Source organism: Myodes glareolus, chromosome 8, assembly GCF_982192425.1.
Source record: "Myodes glareolus chromosome 8, mMyoGla1.1, whole genome shotgun sequence".
Classification (NCBI taxonomy): Eukaryota; Metazoa; Chordata; class Mammalia; order Rodentia; family Cricetidae; genus Myodes; species Myodes glareolus.
In genome coordinates this window covers 23,843,042-23,863,326 of record NC_142033.1, presented here as the reverse complement: position 1 = coordinate 23,863,326, position 20,285 = coordinate 23,843,042, and the positions used below count along the sequence as shown (strand labels likewise).

Sequence of the window (20,285 nt, the reverse complement as noted above, 5' to 3'; positions counted from 1 at the left end):
CTTCTCTCATTCTACCCTTTCCTTTGACCCCCACACTCACAAATTACTCAGAGTTTATCTTTTTCTCCTTCCTATGTAGATCCATGTATATCTCTCTTAGGGTCCTCTTCATTGTCAAGGTTCTCTGAGACTGTGATCTGTAGCCTAGTTCTTCTTAAACACTGAGCCATCTCTCTAACTCCCTTTTCCATTCTTGGTAAATAATAGCAGTACAAAGTTTCTTTAAAAATGCTTAAATGTTTTGTTAATTATCTGTGTCCCTCCTTCCTTCCCTCCCTTTACCCCCACCACTGTGTGTGTTTGTGTGTGTGTGTGTGTGTGTGTGTGTGTGTGTGTGTGTGTGTGTGGTGTATGACATTGAGTATGTTTCGAGATCAGGGGCAATTTAAAAGAGTCTGTTCTCATCTCCTACATTAAGCATCCTGGTGATGAGATACACGATATCATTAAGCTTGGTGGCAAGCTCCTTTACATTCTGAATCTCCGTACTGGCCCAGTTTACAGGTTCTTTAACCGGATACTTCCTATCTTCTCATGCTGAGTTCTGGGAAATGAAACTTAGATATTGGGTACCAATGATTCCAGTAGAAAAGCATCCCATGATCACCAATACCTCCACCCATGGTTTGATTTATAGATCTTTAAACTCAGATTATATATACCATTGATTTTATTTTCAACCCACAATCAATAATTAAAAAAAATAAATTTGGTCCATGTCTTGGTCCTACATTCAAGCACAAAGTAGCAGTACTAAATTAATTCAGTAAGGTCAAAAGAAAGTTCATGTAGTTGGAAAGGTAATGTGGGATCCTCTTCTGTATGCTATGAAAACGACTGATGAATGAATAAAGAAACTGGATAGGCCTGATAGGGTAGAGTAGAGCTAAGCAGGGAAAACTAAACTGAATGCTGGGAGAAAGAAGGCAGAGATAAGGAGAAGCCATGTAGGCAGGCTGGAGACAGACACTGGGGATGGAACTTTACCCAGTAAGCCACAGCTATCTGTCAATACATAGATTAATGGAGATGGGCTGGTTCAAGATGTAAGCATAGCCAGAAATATGCTTAAGCTATTGGACAAATAATATTGCAAATAATATAGTTTCTGTGTGATTATTTTGAGGTTGAGAATCTTGAAACAAACACGTAGCCTCCTTCAACAGAAAGGAGAGGTGTAGAGGATGGAGGAGTTGGAAGGAATTAAGTAGGAAATGGATTTGATTAAAATACATTACATTGTTCACTTCCATGAAAATTTCAAACTGTAAGAACACTGTTTTTAAAAATCTTGGAACAATTGTTGCATAGGTTCCATAGGATCCAGCCATGAAAAGCTCAAAAGAGGCCTGAGTCTCAGTAGTTTACCCTAGAACAATACCTGGTTCTCAGAAAGGCCACAAACTGAGACTACCCAGGTACCACTCAGGAACAGATCATCCAAAGGAAATACCTAATGTTTCAACCATGGGAGATCAATTGCCAGCACATACCCATTGCTTTTCACCAGGACATTCCTTGGCACATGATGTCAGACAATCAATTAAAGGAAGAAATGTCTTTTGGGGGGTGATTCACCTTTATATCTAAACTAAAATTTAACCTAAATTTGAAAACGTCCTGAATTTACTAGGTATATGAGCTATAAAAATACCTCATGATTTAGCCTTGCTATCTTGATTCTAAAGCAGAAATAATTACCCTGAATCACTACCTTTCTGTTAAAATTAGAGCTAATAAATATAAAATATTTAGTGAAATAGCTTGATTATTAGTGTGCTTACACAGTTTTTTTCCTATTTATTTTTTATATTTTATTTACCTTCTTAATCCTATGTTCCAGCATCCTGAGTGAATTATATGGAAAAAAAAAAACCTTATCTAGTGAAAGTCAGTATTGTTCCATCTCTCTGAAACTTTTCTTCTGCTTCCAAGAATGTGGATGATGTTTGTGAATTCAATGAGTACATCATTTACATATATGCACCATGATAAATAATTTCTCCACTTGAAATATTGAGCTCACTATTTAAACCATCCCTCCTGTTGTTTTGTTAATCAAAATAAATAAGTAAATAAAGATTTCTTTTTTGCTGTTTCCAAAGCTTTCTTTCTGTAGTGATCCATGTTCTCTACAGTAATCCGTGAGTGCTTATATTTGATGAATTCTTTGATTCCCCTCTCTTCTCTCTCTTCTTTTTTCTTTTCCCTTATCTTTCTTCTTGTCTTCACCGCCAATAGGAAAGTCATTTATAACATCAGTTAACAATTAAAAATCAAAAGATGATTTAATGTTTTCAATAATTGTATCACTCCATAGATTCTATCTGCTTTGTTCAATAACTATTTCCTTTTATGGTGATTGTATTGTCACAGGAAATCAAATATGATTAAAACGGATGATTACATAGCATTTCTACTCCTGCAGGTTTGAGAAAATGCACAAGTAAATATACCATAAATCAAACCACCAAGCTATACTGTTTCTATCTCCTTAGTTTCTATTCAATATTACTTAATATTCCTTACTAACTGCTTGCCTATTAATTACTAAACATGTTTGTTTTTATTCCATATTCATCATATATTTTATCTAGTTATCACTTTGATTCAAGCTTGTAAAATGATTATATCTGAATATTGCTCATAAAGTATTGGGAGTCCATCATACACATAGTCAAATTGATTATAAAATCAGATTTTTGACCTCTGTTGTTATAAAACATCAAAGCTTATTTTGATCATGTCAGTATAATATTATATATATAATGTTTTGCATACTTTGTTCCTAAAGTTTGTAGGCTAGTAGAGCAGAGCATTCAATACTAGTAAAATTACATACAGTGAAAACAATTACAATAGGATGGTGCCATAATATATCTTTTATAACAAATTCATTTTAAGATTAAAGTATGAGATTTAATAATTAATTCATTCTGCTTATATTTTTTGTATATAAGTATTGCTTATATACTCAGACTGTATATATTTCTTCTGATTTTATAAATACTATTAAATATTTAAAAGTTTATCTGAAAGCTAAGCATTATTTTTCAATTTCTATATGTTTAATTAAACTCAAGCCATACAATTTTTTTAGTATAGGAAAGAAATAGCAATTTCTACCACTGACATCTTTTTTCTTATAATGTCTCATGGGGTAACATGAGAGAGTCTGTTCGTCACTTAATAAAAATTATTTATGTAAATCAATTAGAAAGATTTTAAGCAGGAGCAATTTGGGTTCCTAGAGGACCATATCATAGGAGTTTATTAAATTGTCTTTTTGTAATTATAATAATAATTGTAACATTAATCCAATAACTACACTCTTATTTTGTTACTTTTTAACTGTGTGTTTTCTTTTCCAATGCAAAGTATGGAGCTGGGTGAAGAACACACATACGTACATACACACAATGTGCATGTGTGAATGTGCACATATAATCAGAAACAGACACACACATGCAGACACACACAAACACATGCATATATGTGTTCATGAATACACACACATACTTGCAGGCAGACACACACACTTATACACATACACACACACACACTCATGACAATTTACACTTCTCATGTGTGTTAACTTCCTTAGCAGAAAACTAATAGTTTTGTCTTCTAAGTTAGCTTCAATATATTTGCTTTAGGACAAGGAAACTTTTATAATTTAATAAAATTACAAAAAAAATCATTTGTTGAAGCCTGAAGCATGTTTTATGAAATTAAACACGAGCTGTGCACCAAAGAGCATTTCAGAACCATTTCTAGATTTTCCATTCCAAGATTCTGACACAAATTTAATTTTTACTTTCGGAAATCAGATTGGATCCTGAAAGCACCATTTTCTTGTCAAATTCAATGCTAAAGAAAGCTCCCTGTAGAATTTTCTTAGAAAGACTAAAGTAGCATAGTTCAATAAAGCAAGTAAAAAGTAAATGGCAATAATTCAATAAAGCACGGCACCTGGGGGATCGACGTCTTTAAAAGCACGGCTTAAACATTTCTTAAGATGCTTGATGTAGCAGCTCTCAGTGGACCAAAGCGGGCAGGCGAGACGGGCAGTGTTAACCCACAGACCTACCATTAGAGCATGGCCGAGGCCTCCTACCTGAAGGGGTCAGAAGTGGAGAGGGAAGGGAGAGAAGCTGACAGGGAGCCCTGGGAGCCTATCGATCCACGGGCTCTCTTCTGGTAACCATTACAGAGACAAGGGTTGACAGTAATTAAAATGACTTACACACTGGTGTGGTTTCAAACTCAAATCTTCGACTGAAGACACCGTAGCCTGCTGCTGTTCGTGCTCGAATTTGGAAGACATACACAGACGCAGGCTTCAGGCCCTCTGCAGTAATAGTGGTCTCTTTAGACTTGATAATTGTGTAGCTGGTCTCTTGGTCCTTGCATTGCATATGTAAGAAAAGGGGGAAGATCAGTCTTCAACAGATGAATTACTGACAGCAAAACAGAAAACTCATAAAATGGATCAGAAAGCAAAGACTTCCTATTATACGCACATTGAAAACAAAACCAAAGATATTTCTGCTACCCTTGAAGCATTTTAGCATGTCAGCAAATGTTTCCAAAACTTAACCATTTTAATGACATTTTAGTTACTTATCTGTCATATATGCCTTGGGCAATAATAAATTTATAACATTTAACAATATTATAATTTGGCACAAGAGAAATGTTTCCGCTATTAAGAGCATTTGCTGGGGTGTCAGAAGACTCAAGGTCAGTTTACAACACCCACAGGAAGACTCATAACCACCTGTAGCTCTAGTTTCAAGGGATCCAATGCCCTCTTACATCTGCAGGCTCCTACAGTCCCATGGTACACATACACACAGTCATGCAGGCTCTCTCTCTCTGTCTCTCTCTGTCTCTCTCTGTCTCTCTCTGTCTCTGTCTCTCTCTCTCTCTCTGTTTCTCTCTTTCTCTCTCTCTCTCTCTCTCTCTCTCTGTCTCTGTCTCTCTCTTACACACACACATATACACACACACACACAAGAAATAAATCTTTAATAACATCGCAGGAAAGCATTCCTCTGGAGACTGCATTTCTGTTATGACTATGTGCTTGCTTCTGTAGGACCAACTTCTCGTAATACTTCTAACTTATTTGCTAGCTCTCCAGAATGCTGAAATTATCTCCCGAGTATTCAGATTACATGTAAGCTTTAAATCTTCTATGAATTTGATTTTTAATTATATTTAAAGCTTATAAGATGAAATAAGTACTTTCAATAAACTTTAATTTTGCTAGATTTAATCTAAACAGAAATCAGTAAAGAAAATTGCAAAAATACAGGATATATATATATATATATATATATATTCATTTTTAAAAGGGCTGGTTGTAAGAGAGACAATCAACTTAGTGATTGAAGGAAAACAAAGCAAACCTGTTCCTATTGGAGAGATGATAACAGAAGTTCCAACCCACCCCATGGCCTCTCAATGTCTGAGGACAAAGGCCAACATTTACTATGACATTATAATCACAGGCTGACATGCTGTTACAACAGATTCACTTTTACCTATATTTTTACTTTGGAATAGGACATATTGCCTGAGTGTCCTCCTCAGAATGAGGTAAGAATGAAACAAGGAATGAACATGAAGATGCTTCATGGATTAACATATATGATCTAATGGATGCTCAACTCTTCCTAAATCTTCATAACGAAGGTGACAAGTAACCACTTTCTGATTCACAACCAATAATACCCAAAACATGAACCTGGAAGCACACATTTTTTTTTAAAGCAGCTAATCAGTCTTCATTTATAATTTTCAACACATCAAATCATCATGAATCTAGGTATATCCGAATTCATCACTAAATTGGGATGATCTGATTTGTTTCTATTAGATATAAGGTTTCTGATTCATTCTGAACTGCTGTTGATTTTTATATCTTAATGCACAGATTAAGTACTTAATCTATAAAATATTGATGGAATTTTTTATTATTTTAAAAGGAAGTTAAAGTACATAATTAAGTGCTAGAAGATGAATCTTAAATACCAGTTTCCTTATTCACAAGCCCTTCTTTACCTTCTATCTATTGTGTGAATGCTAGGACTACAACAATAGAAAGTTATTCCTTGAGCTGTTTTTAAATATTGTAAACAACTTTTTATGATATATTGTAGCTACTGCGAGTTCAGGGGATGCTCAAATTTATGACTGAATAAACTTGATTATATTATTTACTATTTTTCAATATTGAGCCTAAATATCATCAGTTCTCAGTAATAAACTTGGCAGTTTGGCTATGATTGTAGCAATAACTTTCACTAAGAAATGAATAAATATCCCGTTTACTAATATTATTTTCATCTCTTTGAAAGAAGTTTAACTTTGTGAAGAGAAATCTAGTGAAAACTACTGCTATATTAAAATGCATTTGCTATAATTTCGTTTCTTTTCTCATAAAACAAAAAGTTTTAATATAAAATAGGAAGGATTTTTTTAAGAGCACAGGAATATTGACATTGAAATTCCAAATATATGGCTAACATATATATATATATATGTATATATAACACTAAATCTCAGATTACTTGTGTTTAAAATGGATCTGAAAGTCTATCAATACAAAAGAGAAAAATCACAACACCTTAAATGGGCAAATTTGATTACTCAAATGCTTGTATGGATTAAAGAAATGAAGAACAACATTGTAGAATAAATTCATTCTGTGAATATATTGAATGTTTTATTATATGAAGATGGAAAAGGTATTTGAAATAGTGTTTTAGACTGCATCAATTTCTCAAAAGACAGCATTGTTTGATTTTATGATTAAGATATCTTAGTTGTTCTTTATCTAGTCTCTGATTGGACTTTGTACTGATGAGTTAGTTCAGTACTATATTTTTAAAAAATAATTTAGCAAAGAGTATACAAATTGATTAAAGCCTATTAATATATACTGGAATAATCTCAGGATTCTAAAAAAATATATTTCCATTCCACTTTAAATTCCTGTAACAGGCTAATTTTCATCTTCTCACAAACTCTGTATATGCCTTGTAAGCAAGTAAGTAACTGCACCTGGCAGCCAAACAGTAGATCAGGGCAGGGGTTTTCACTGCATTGGGGCCCCAGCTGAGCAAACAAGCTACATTCCCCAGCTGCTTCATGAACATCGCTCACATGTAGTGAGGGGAGGGCCCAGCGAAAGAAGCCAGCTGGCAAACAGCCTGTCAAGGGGCAGCTTCCCCTTTTCTTCCGCCTTTAATTAAGAGATGGCAAGAGGCCCATCACCAGACCAGAGCAGAGGAGCCCAGTGACCTCTATTAGAACAGGGCAATGGCGGTTGATGTGCCAGCTGGCAAGTGTGCACGTCCTAGAAGGCTGTGCCACCTGTGGCTGGCCAAAAGCCATCCAACAAAAAAATTGGTGTCACTCTGAAGGTTCCAAATGAGCTCTGGAAATCTACCAAAACCCCCACCTCAACATGTTATAAAGGCTCATTATCCTTTTCCCTTTTAGAAGCGTTAGGATTATCTTTATGTATATATGAGAATGTTTAGTAACCCAAACATGATATAAGTTCGGGGATTAATAACATTAACAAAGGCGATTTATAACTTCTACCAAATACTATAACCTTTGTTACTTTTAAATGTGAACCAAGGTAAATTATTATCAATATATTTTGCCCTTAGCATGTAGAAACCATTTTCCCCAAATAAAGTGATATTTTCTTAAAAAAATACATGTGTATGTATGCATCCATGCATGTTGATGTATGTACAAGTACACGGAGGTGCACATTTGTACTTGTGCACGTGTGGTTGAAGACCAGAGGGCAATCTTTAAGTGGCATCCTCAGAAATGCCATCTACCTCCATTAGGCAGTCTCTCATTGCTTTCTATTTCACAATCAATTAATGAAGATTGCTGTTCAGGAAGCCTCAGAGATCCTCCTCGGTCAGCTTCCCGAGCACTGGGGCTACAAGCACACACCAGCATACCTGGAAAATATGGGTTCTTAGGACCTAAAAGCAGGTCTTCCAACATGTTCACCAAGTACTTTTCCAACTGAGGTTTGCCCAGCCTTCAGACTAATTTTCTTACTTTCAGTTATAAAGATAATGAAACATACTAATATACCACTAACTGCAAGCTATTAAAGAAAAAATCACGATGAAACTCAAATAAATGAAAAAATTCTCTTTTGGAGAGAATGTTCCAGAACATGGATAGCCTTCAGCAGATATAGCCACAGAAAATATTACTTCCCAAGACGCATTTAATATCTGCGCTCTAACAGAAGAAGCAACTTAAAGAATGAAAGAAGCAGACATCTTTGTTCATACTGAACAGTGTACATAAGGTGGAAAGGGATAGATAAAGTTAAGGTTACTAACCATGGAGGCATGGAAAGGATTTGGGGGTAAATACATGAATACTGTTAATTGGTCTACATCATTAATTGAGTAGAAAAGAACAATGTAAACACACAAGCACACATTAAACTTTTAGGGTTTTGTTGATAGATCATATTTCAGCTAAGTTAATGACATTTAATCATTTACATGATTTTGGTGTAAAGATATCACTGGTTTCCATTATATATTTTAGCAAGGTAAAATCCATTTTAACTGCACTAATCATTGCAAATATAAAATGTTTATAGCCAAAGTTCATTTGTCTTCCTTATGTAAATGTTTGACTTTAGACAACTTTGCACTACGTAGAGTAGAAAAGGTTACAAAAGTAAACAGGGAATGCATTTTTAATTTATAAATTATTACACATAGAATGTGTTTATATCATAGATGTCTGGAACTCAGAGGCAGTTTCTGATTACTGAACTCAGAGAATTGGGAATCAGTCAGGCCACTACATTCCACCACATTACCTCCAATTATGTTGGTAGGAAATAACTGCAAGCATGCTGCAAAACAATTTCATCTCAAAGGTGCTCTCTTAGGGTCCTTTGATGCATTCAAAACTACATTTTTGGTGTGGATAACAAGGCACCAAGAAGTATAGTGGGAGAGGAGAACAATAGGAAGAAATTATGATGGAATGAAAATGAATAACATAATGAAATCAGTTTGATTATACTCTATGGTAACCCGGCAAATTACACAACACAATAAATCAGGTAAAAAAAAAAAAGAAGAAAAAGAAAGAAAACAGAATCACCATTTATGTTCTGTATGATACAATTGCTATAGGTAACACTGTCACCAATGATAATTGACAGTATGATAATCCGTTAACAAGATCAAAGGTTCATCATTGCAGACATTTAAAAGCCTAGGTATAAGATCCAGATAGCTCTCCCTACTTCATATTCTTTCATTAATGCATCATCCTTAACTAAGACCCACATAGTTAATTGTCAAATTAATAATCAAAAGAAGGCCTTTTTAAATCTCTAAAATCTATTAAAGCTGATTACCCACTTTTTCTTAGATTCTTCTATTGTATTCACAAGTAATCTTAGATTTTTAAGCAATTTTTATCATCTAATATAAGCATTTCAGGAGGTGATGAAAAGATCCATCCTCCTTTTCCATGGTAAGGTCCTTAGGAATCACAAATTAAGGTTACGTGTCATTAACATCCCATTTTTTTCTTCCCTAAAAGTGAAATGATGTCTCCGTAAGTTGATAAGAACCTATTAAGTGTAGCGCACTATTCCACTTCACTGGGATTCACTTGTGTGTACTGTGCTCCTGTAATTTCCTCTCCAACTAGCAGAGTCAGTACATCTGAGTCCAGGTCTCCACTTCACCTATTTGGGACTGGCTTGGTTGGGTATCATCTAACTTTGTGTACCCTTTATTAGAACGCAGATTATTCTGAAGATTTGTTGTTTAGGTCAAAGCTATCTGAAATCATATTTTCCTATGATGGAAGGTAGAATGATAGAGGGTGATTCCTGTATTTCAGCAGCACATGCTGGCATAACGGCAGACATGATAAACTCACTCTGAGCTTCCAAATTTGATTCTATTTTCAATAGCTTACTTGATTATACAGTCAGAAGAAAGTAAGGATGTTTACCTCCTTTAGATAACAATAACTGCATGTATGTAGGTGTGTATGTGGGGGGAAGAGTCCAATTTCCCATACTTTAACAGAACTGTTACTGTGATAGTGACCAGGCACGGGTATACATAGTTTTGCTTGCGTGGTATTGCACCCACTACTGAAAATCAAAAGGCTGAATATTCACTACACTTTCCAAATCTTGTATGATTTGTCTTTTATTTTATTGATATTTTTTCTTGTGCGTATGTATGAGCGCATGTGTATATATGTGGATTAATGGGCATGTGTATGAATGCATGTGAATGTACATGTGTCTACATGCTCCAGAGGTCAGAGTTTGATACAAGAAACATCCTGATCTTCCATTCACCTTATTAAATGTGGTAGCCTCTCAGTCAAATCCAGAGCTCAACAACATCATTTGTGTCGCTTGCCACCTTTCTCTGGAGACGCCCTTACTCTGCTTTGTGAAGCAGAAATTGCAGGATGGCCATCACACCCACTTGACTTTTATATGGGATCTGGGAATCCAAACTCAGTTCCTCATGCATGAGTGCAAGGATTTTTTTTTAAACCAACAAGTGGTTTCAATAGCCCCCAAATTTATCTTTTAATTTGAAATTAAATGTTAAGCTGACTATATGCTTTATTCACATACAGCCACTCCAGGATGTGACAAGAGGGATCACTGAAGGCATCAGGCCCCCACAAGCACAACTGAAAATCAGACTTTTTTGGATTCACACCTGAGAGTACAATCTCCTCTTGTACAAATCTAAAACTGAAGTTGTTAGAGTGGAAAGAAAAAGAAAAGGAGAGTTTTATTTTCTGAATCCCACCTTTTCAAAGTACTTTATTTCATACTCCAGGATGATTCCATTGGGGCGATCTGGCTCTTGCCAAGACAAAGAGATGCTGTTCTTTGCAATCTTTCCCCTTTTCACGTTGGTGACTGGCGAGGGAGCTGCAAGATAACACAAATAAATAATGATGTGGTTAATAGAGAAATTAGAACTTACTCTGTGTAATGACTGGCATGTTATTATGTAACTATTAGTACATTTCCATTTATCCTGGAAAAATTTATCTTCTCTACGAAAGTTGTTAAAGACTATTAGTATATAAGCTATATAAAAATAGCTACCCGTCCTGAGAACCATGTATTAATACTGTACTTATCTGGAGTCTTCATATCCTCCTCAAATGTAGACAAATAGTTTTAATATATTATTTTATAGAATATATATTCCTGATGATCATGCTTATATTTTTTATAAAAGGTATTCAATGATCCAGTACCTTTTCATATGCCATGTTTCCAAAATTTATAAATTCTTTGTCCTTGATCCCCTCATTGCAATAAATGTTTTGTCAGATAATTATTTTTCAATATTATTGCCCTTTATTATATTCATTAGTTTTAAAATAAATTCATATATAAGTCATATTAACAGTTTATATAAACACTGTATTAAATATTATATCTCAATATTTAAAAATAGAAAGAGATTGAATTCCATTTCCTTCAATTATTTCCTGACAAATCATTCATGGTGGTGCTTATTGATATCTACTAGAGTACTTATTAGACCTTTATTTCTAGGAAAAGTGCAAAAAATGTATACTTCTCAGATACATCTGGATACCTGAGTTCATGAAACATATGGAATTTTAACCATAATCCATACTATCATAGACTGAAATATTTTTCAAACTCTATGGAGATGATGAAATAAGGACTTGATATTGGTTGCTAAGACTATATTTGTCAAAGCAAAAATAGCTATGCTCTGTATATTATGTAATATTTATCTAATGAAACATCACAAATATATCCTCACTAAGCAGCAATAAATATACTTAGAAAAACCTGAGTAGAAACTTGATAATGTTAAATATGTATGTGCACATTTATAAACAAATACATGTGTGCCATATGCTATACAGAATTTTGTACATTAATCATATATACTATGTTATATATTTCTATTTGATTTTTTGATTATCCAAAACATCTTTTAAATTGAAATGTCCAGTTTTTGGAAACTTCTTGAAATTGTAATAATACTTCATGCTCTTTGAAAAACAGATCGTGGAGATCATATTTTAAATATCAGCATATTAGACTCAATAGAAGTGAGAACACATATGGACAAGAGTTAGCTTTGTAAAACAGAAATAAGGCTATGGCACTCCTATGTTTAAAGTCTCCCAGGGTCTCTGTCAGGCCTCAAGAGAAAAAGCCCAGATGCTCTTTCTGAGTCTCTTGAGTCTTCAGGGTCTTCCCACTTGGCGTTGTGCTTCACCAGCTCACAGACTGGCCTCTTACATCCTCCCCTCTGTATAGCCACTCTGTTTACAGGTTAGCAATCAGAAATGCTGTGAGAGCGTACTGCTTGCGCATACGTGCACACACACACACACACACACACACACACACCCTCCACACACAAACACACATGCATGCAAATGCACACTGAGATCTACACACTCACAAACATAAACACATAGGGACACATACACACACACACAAACGCATTACTCACAGATTCATGGACACACATTCCTTCTTCCTGAGGTTTCCCAGGGCTTTACTGTGTTAGAACTCTCACAGTTACCGGGTCTCAACAATGTTCTCTCCTCTCCCCTCATCAGCCCTTGTAACCCTTTTGTGTTCTATTATTGTTGTAAGTGTCACACTTCTCTACAAACATAGTAGATTTTTACTTTTCTGGTTACTCCAACTATGATATAAATTTGAAGACAGCAGTATTATGTGCTAATGCATTGCTGGATCATTTGGTCTGGAACAGTGTGTATATAATGAGAACCAGGGCCAATGAGTCTGCACAAGTGAATGACTGTTGCCTATATGTCCTTTATTTTTCTATCTTATTTTTGACCAACGACAAAATTGTAACATTTTTTTTAAAAAAATAATGATTTAATTTTGCCTTAATATTTTATTTAATTCATACTTTATAAATATATTTTATTTATAAATATATATATATTTATATATATATATTAATAATATAATAATAATATAATTAAACAAATATATACAATATAATTTATTTCTAATTATTCATATGGTAGAGACTAATAAAACTTAAGAGACCAGTATAAGCTATTTCTGTTTTATATACCAATGATGGAGGGATGATTTTGGTATGCTAATTTTTACATTTAACTCTTTGAATGTCAGAGATAGTGATATTCAGGTACAAAAAATTTCTGTGATCACCTTTGTCTTCCTTTCTCTCTATTTTATTTTAATAAGATTTGATTTAATTTTAAGTGTGTGTGTACGTGTGTGTGTGTGTTCGTGTGCGTGTGCGTGTGCGTGCCACAGGACTTCATGTGCAGACTCCAGGGTCAATGGATTCCCTGGAACAAGACTTAAAGGTGGTTTGTAAAGTTGCCCGATGTGAGTGCTGGGAACTCATCTTTATTCATCTGGAAGAGCAGAGGGTGCTCCTAAAGTCTGATCCTTCTCTTTAGTACTTGTCTTACTTCCTTGTACATGCCAGGCTTACAGAACTGCCTGGAATATTTCAGAGCCATAATGTAACTATGCTAGATAATCAATGTTCATTTGTTTCCTTCAGTTGAAACTGACTGACAGATCTAAGGAAAATCTTTAAGTAAGTTCAAATTTCCTATGGGTTTGAGTGAGAGAAAAATTATATGCAGCATTTATATGTGGAAGATTATATGCAGCATTTTCAATGAATAATTGGGAAGACTGGGGAACATACAAGAGCAAGCCATTCCTCAATCCGCTGCTGCTTTGTGAGGTCCTTCTATCTATGTGTTATTTTTATTGGTTAATGAATAAAGAACTGCTTTGTATACTGGGAGAAGGAAGTGCATATTCGGAGAGAAGCCATGGAGCCTCAGGAGATAGATGCTAGGAACTTTACCCACAGTAACATGGCAATATACAGATTAATAAAAATGTAATAAATTAATATAAGAGTTAGGCAATAAGAAGCAAGAACTAATGGGAAAAGCAGTGATTTAATTAATACGTTTCTGTTTGATTATTTTGGGTCTAAGCTAGCTGAGCAGCTGGGAACCAACAAGCAACATCCCTCTAACACGCTGCATAGTTTGTAAAATACATTGAAGGAGTAATAGAAATTTAAGAAAATATTTTTCCTTAAATATTTTAAGACTTACAGTCTTGCGAAGCATCTCATTTCCACATATCCACTGTATATTTTGTTGCATTGTACATTAGAAAGAAATGAAGATTTAAATAAGCTTAAAATTCCTCGTTTATTTTAGCACAGATATTAATTATAATTGATACATTTCTAAAGATGTCAGTATTCATGAAGTGAGCTCATAGGATTGCCAACTATTTTTCAATGGTTTTAATAAGCCTGAAAACTCAATGAAGTTAGAAATTAATTTGGTTTATTTTGTGTAATCTTTATCAGTTCTTAAATTTGCTTACTATATAGAAATTTAGTAAACAATGACTGACAGAATGGATAGATAAATGAATGGTAAATATATTTATCATGTAATGTTTAACAGTAAGTTTATCTTAAATGCTTATATTAGTGTAATGTCATTTAAAGGTCTGTAGTATTTCTGAAAATTTAGCATGTTTATAAAATAATAAACTACTTTAAAACGAAGTGAGGAAATAACTAACAATCCACATGCAAATAGCAAAGATGGACTATTTCATATTGCAGCCATCAAAGTTAACCAGAGCTTCCTTGCTTTCAAAGAATGCTTGATTTATAAGCTATTAATAGTTTTTAAAATTTAGTTCTCTTCGAGGTTATAAGAGAGAGGAAGCTCCAATAGGGTAAAGAGAGGGAGATAACTATAAAAGGAGAAGGGAGAATGTTAGACAATAAAGCCTCCAGAAAGAATATGTATGATATGGATATATATATATATTACAGATATTACATATATATCTGTGATATGGGATTCCCCTCTGTATGCTATGAATACCATTCATTAATAAAGAAACTGGTTTGGCCTGGTATGGTAGATTAGAGATAGGTGGGGACAACTAAACTAAATTCTGAAAGAAAGAAGGCAGAGTCAGGAGAAGCCATGGAGCAGCTACCAGAGACAGACATGCTGAAACTTTGCTGGTGAGCCACAGCCATGTGGAGATACACAGATTGATGAAGATGGGTTAATTTAAGATATAAGTTAGACAGAAATACACTTAACCTTTGGGCAAACAGTATTGCAAATAATATGGTATCTATGTGATTATTTCATGTCTGAGTTGCTGGGCAGCCAGGAAACAAACGGCCTTCACACAACATATCTTTAAGGAATATTATATATATATATATATATATATATATATATATATATATATATATATGTATATGTCTTAATCTCTCTCTTTCTCTCTTTCTCTCTCTCTCTCTCTCTCTCTCACACACACACACACATATATATATACATATATATATATCTTAAAGGAATAATACACACATGCGCATATATGTATATATACATAATCTTAAAAGAAGTTGAGTTACTTAGGCTAACACACTCCCCATGAGAACCATATACTAAAAAAATCGCAAACATGAGGTAAGAGAATGATTCTTGTGTAAACCAAACGATTCTCAAAAATATTAGAAATTACCAATGTAACACCTGGTAACCTCTCAGACATAGAGAGTGGCATTAGCTGCTGAAGACATCACTTAGGACACAGAACTCAAATGATTTGGTCTGGATCCGACCTAAAAGCCCTTTTCCTGTGATCTAACATATAATTCCAGTACACATATTACAGGTTGCCAAAGGGGGAGGGTAATACACATTCTTCCTATGCTGTAGCACCTATGAAGACGCAAATTACCTGCATGGAAAGCTGTGCATAAAGGTGCGATAACTAACACCTGTTAGTAGCAACAAATCTCTGTCTAATTGGATTTAAGACCTACTTTATTGGAAGGAAATCAAGCTTGATACTGGAAACCCAGCCAGCTTCCCAGGTTCATTAAGTCATGGACCTCAGTGGGGAAAAATTTACTACTGCCACATTTCTAGAGTAGCATAAATCCTTACTACATTAAATATTATTATTATTATTATCATTATTATTATACCCACAGATAAGTGTAGTAAACAACCTCCATCAAAGAAGTCTCTTTTTTTTTTATTTTGGAAGATACAGCATAATTACATTTCTCCTTTCCCTTTCCTTCTTCCAATGCCTCCAATTTACCCCTCCTTTCTCTTTCAAATTCATGTTTATTTAAATTTATTGTTAATAAATGTCTATATGCTTGCATATGTACCTGGCTGTTTAAAAAACTAAGCAGCTCATTCTACATAATGATGCTTGTATGTACGTAATTTGGTTGATCTTTTGGGATTAGGTAACCAGTTGGTGTGGTCTTACTAGGAAATACTAGTTTTCCCACTCTTTGTGTTCCTTAAGTTCCAGAAGTTCCTTGTGTGTGGTTTAAGCCCCAGGGATTTTCTCTCTCCACTTTTGCACGTCTATTATTGTTGTCTGTTTTCAGCTCATGTTTTGGAAGCCTTGTTGGTGAGACATTATGAGTGTAAAACTTGATTTTCTTAAAACACACACTCTCACACAGAAAACACACTGATCTTTGGGTTTTACAATATTTCAGCCCTATCTTTTGCAATATTCTCTGAACCTTACTTAGGTTTACATGTATCCTTTAGACCTGGATGAATTAGTACAGGAAATGTGGTCATATAGACTACGGAAAATGATTCAGCTTTAATGAAAACTGAATCATGAAATATTCAAGTAAATGAATGGAATGAAGAAAGACCACAATGAATGAGCTAATCTAGATCCAGAAAAAAAATGCAACATTTTCTCTCTAACCGGAAGTTCTTAGCTCCAGATATTTATATATGAGGACATATCCTAGAGTAACTACAGACATGATGCATGGAAAACAGAACCATTACTAGTATAGCGTAGTTGTGAGGCAATAAAGAGGGACCTAGTAGGGAAATGTGAATAAAAGGGATCTTTAGAGAAGGGAGTAAAGGAATACAAATGACAGAAGGAGGAGGCTAAAGTAACAATAAGGATGTCTGGAAATAAGGCATCAAAATATTAACTATTTATCTAAATTATTATATAATACATGTAATTATTTTATAAATAGATATAAACAATTTTAATAATCTTTTCTCATTTGGGCTGAAAATATATTCTTCAATAGCCAATGACCACCTAACCAAAATATCAACCACAAAGATGAGAATTTTTCTTTTGAGTTATTGTTCAGAGCTATCTTCTGTGGATTAATCCTTCGGTACCCTGTGTAAATGTCTTGCTCTCATTGGTTTGATGAAGAGCCAACTGGTCAACAGCTAGATATTGATGATAGTTGCAGGGGCATTAATAGTGTCTGTGGGCATAATGGTGATGCCATCCTTTGAGTGGCAATAGCCCTTTATTACTACAAAGTATATCATTAGTATCAAGAGCATAAAAGTAACTGTTACCAGATCTGACAGTATTTCAGGCCATATCCACTTTATCCATTTTTTCACTCCATTACCAATACTCCTTGTCCATTTTCTGTTTTCCTCTATTGACTTAATCTTTTATTAAATATAACTATTAACAAACAAAAATGATTACACAGAGCACTTCTTCTTTGAAAATATTTTTAGGGCAAAGAGAGAGGAATCAATACTTAAGAGCATTTGATGCTTTGTTTAGGTTCACAGCTGCAAAATAGTAGTTCACAAACACTTTTACTCTGGATTGCGTAGAGTTGACATCTTCTGGCCTCAGGAGATGCAGGCATAGGTGTGAATCACATGTGTACGTCAAGACAAAACATTCACAAACACAAAATAAAAATAAACGCAGCCTAGGGGCTGACCTTCCAAAAAATGTTGTTGACCGATGTCTAGTTATCACCTATTAATACCTGTATATAAGATAAGAAAAAACTAAAGTAGTAAAAAAGACATGAGATTGTGAAGACCACACAAATGTTCAAAATACACAGAGCTGTAACTATTAGATGTGTGAAAAATATTTTAAAATGTGTATCATGTGTCTATATGAGAGCCAACCTACATGTACTGGATAAGATGTCAAACATTGAGCTGTACAGGTTATTCTTGTTTGTAAAATATTTTTATTTTAAAATTTTAAATAAACATTTAGGCTTAGGATGATTTCATACTTACAGAAAAAGAATAACAAAAACTCCTATAACTACCACACTTACTCTTCTTTACTCTAAACAATGTATACATACAGCATATCTATTATCAGAGAGTTACATTAATAGGTCACTAGCAAAATTACATCCAATTCTCAGACTTGCATTTTACTCAAAATCCAGTTTTTGACACAGAGCCCTTTCCAGTATCCTCAATTCCATCCATTCTCATATTCTATGTTTTTCACAACTCCACTTTTTAATACTCTTTGTTTTAATAAATATACCTTTGGGGGACACACATAGAATGGTTTTTGTAGACTATCCTTCAATTAGGATTAGTCAAGTATTTTGGTTATACAATTTAAAAGAGTATGTTAGAGGAAAATCGGAGACATAACTTTTATTTCTATTGAAGTCTACCAGATTTAAATACAATCAGAATGAAATCACTGTAGGATTAACTCTGTCCACTGATTGAAATAGCAGTTTGTGATTCTTCTTTACTGAGTGGTTACATTTCTATCAGATTTCTACACTGTAACATTTATGGGGAGGCCATAATGGGCATTCCATACTTAGGCTGAAATTTATGAACTGCTCCTATAAAGATAGACCATCCAATTAATTATTGAGAATTATCAACATGATAAAGCTTATCCATTTGTCATATTGCTATTATTTATTAAGTTATTTATTAGTTTATGTAAATATATGCACTTGAATCTTATTATTAACTATAATCAAATATTTCATTTTTAACTCACATAATTAATGCACAGGCTACTAAAGAACCTTTTATATATCTCTTTGACATAGCTATATGATTATAGAAGAGCTTATTTTTTAAGTAAATTTTCATATTCTGACACTAGAGAACCAGAGACCTTTTGTTCATACTTTTTCAGTACAGAATAAGTCATTTCTCCAAAGAGAATAGGTTTATTTTATTTATCCATTGTTTATTTATTTATTGTAATAGCATTGCAATCAAGATCTGCCTGTTATATGCATTTCTACACCTGATATGCTTTTGCTTTTAGACCAACAGAGGAAAGTAATATAAGTATGGATAGTAAATCATATATGTACATATATCTAACTACATATATGTATATGTTTGTATTCATCACCAAATGCAAATTACTTGAACATGATTATACAATGATATCAGCATTAGTCAGTATTTTAGTTTGGATTTCAATTGTTGTGACTAAACACCATGACCAAATGTGAATTGGGGAGAAGTAAAGGGTTTATTCAGCTGATACTTCCATATTGTTGTTCACATTGAAGAAATTCAGGATAGGATCTCAAACAGGGCAGTATCTTGGAGGCAGGAACTGATACAGAAGTCATGAAGAGGAGATGTGCACTGCTTTGCTTCCCCTAGCATATTCAACATGCTTTCTAATAGTATACAGTAGCACCAACTCAGGGATGACACCACCCACCATAAGCTGTGCCTTGACCCATTGGTCACTAATTAAGAAAATTCCTTACAGGTGGATCTTATGGAGGCATTTACTCAGCTGAAGCTCCTTCCTCATGAATAACTACAGGCTGTGTCAAGTTGAGATGCAAAAATGTCAGTACACTCAGTTATTACAAAGATTATCTAAACTGTAAACAGAGACTCCATGTTCATTTCCCAGTGGCCCAGGCCTGAATAATCACACAGAAATTATATTAATTGCAACACTGTTTGACCAATAGCTTAGTCATATTCCTTGCTAGCTCCTCCATGATGTGGTATTTCCCTCTGTATGCTATGAACACCATTAGTGAAAAAAGAAACTGCTTTCGCCTCTTGATAGGGTAGAACATAGGTAGGCATGAAAAACTAAAAGGTATGCTGGGAGAAAGAAGGCAGAGTCAAAGAGAAGCCATGTAGCTCTGCTGGAGACATTCGCTGGAACTTTACCTGGTAAGCCTCTGCCATGTGGCAATACCCAGATTAATAGAAATTGGTTAAATTAATGTGTAAGAGTTAGCCAATAAGAATCTAGAGCTAATGGGCCAAGCAGTGATTTAAATAGTATGGTTTCTGTGTGATTATTTTAGTTTCTGGGCAGCCACGAA

The 20,285-nt window shown here is 34.3% G+C and overlaps 1 protein-coding gene across 18 annotated transcripts in view; it reads right to left on the bottom strand.

Annotated features, from left to right (window-relative positions):
• Epha5 (EPH receptor A5) overlaps positions 1–20,285 on the bottom strand; it is a 307,513-nt gene that overhangs the window by 72,699 nt on the left and 214,529 nt on the right. For all 18 annotated transcript variants that reach the window (XM_048446301.3, XM_085691710.2, XM_048446300.3 and 15 more), the window contains 2 exons: positions 10,872–10,996; positions 4,247–4,406 (listed from right to left, as the gene is read on the bottom strand). In XM_048446301.3, the coding sequence (XP_048302258.2) occupies positions 4,247–4,406; positions 10,872–10,996 (285 nt within the window). The remainder of the gene's footprint in view (positions 1–4,246; positions 4,407–10,871; positions 10,997–20,285) is intronic.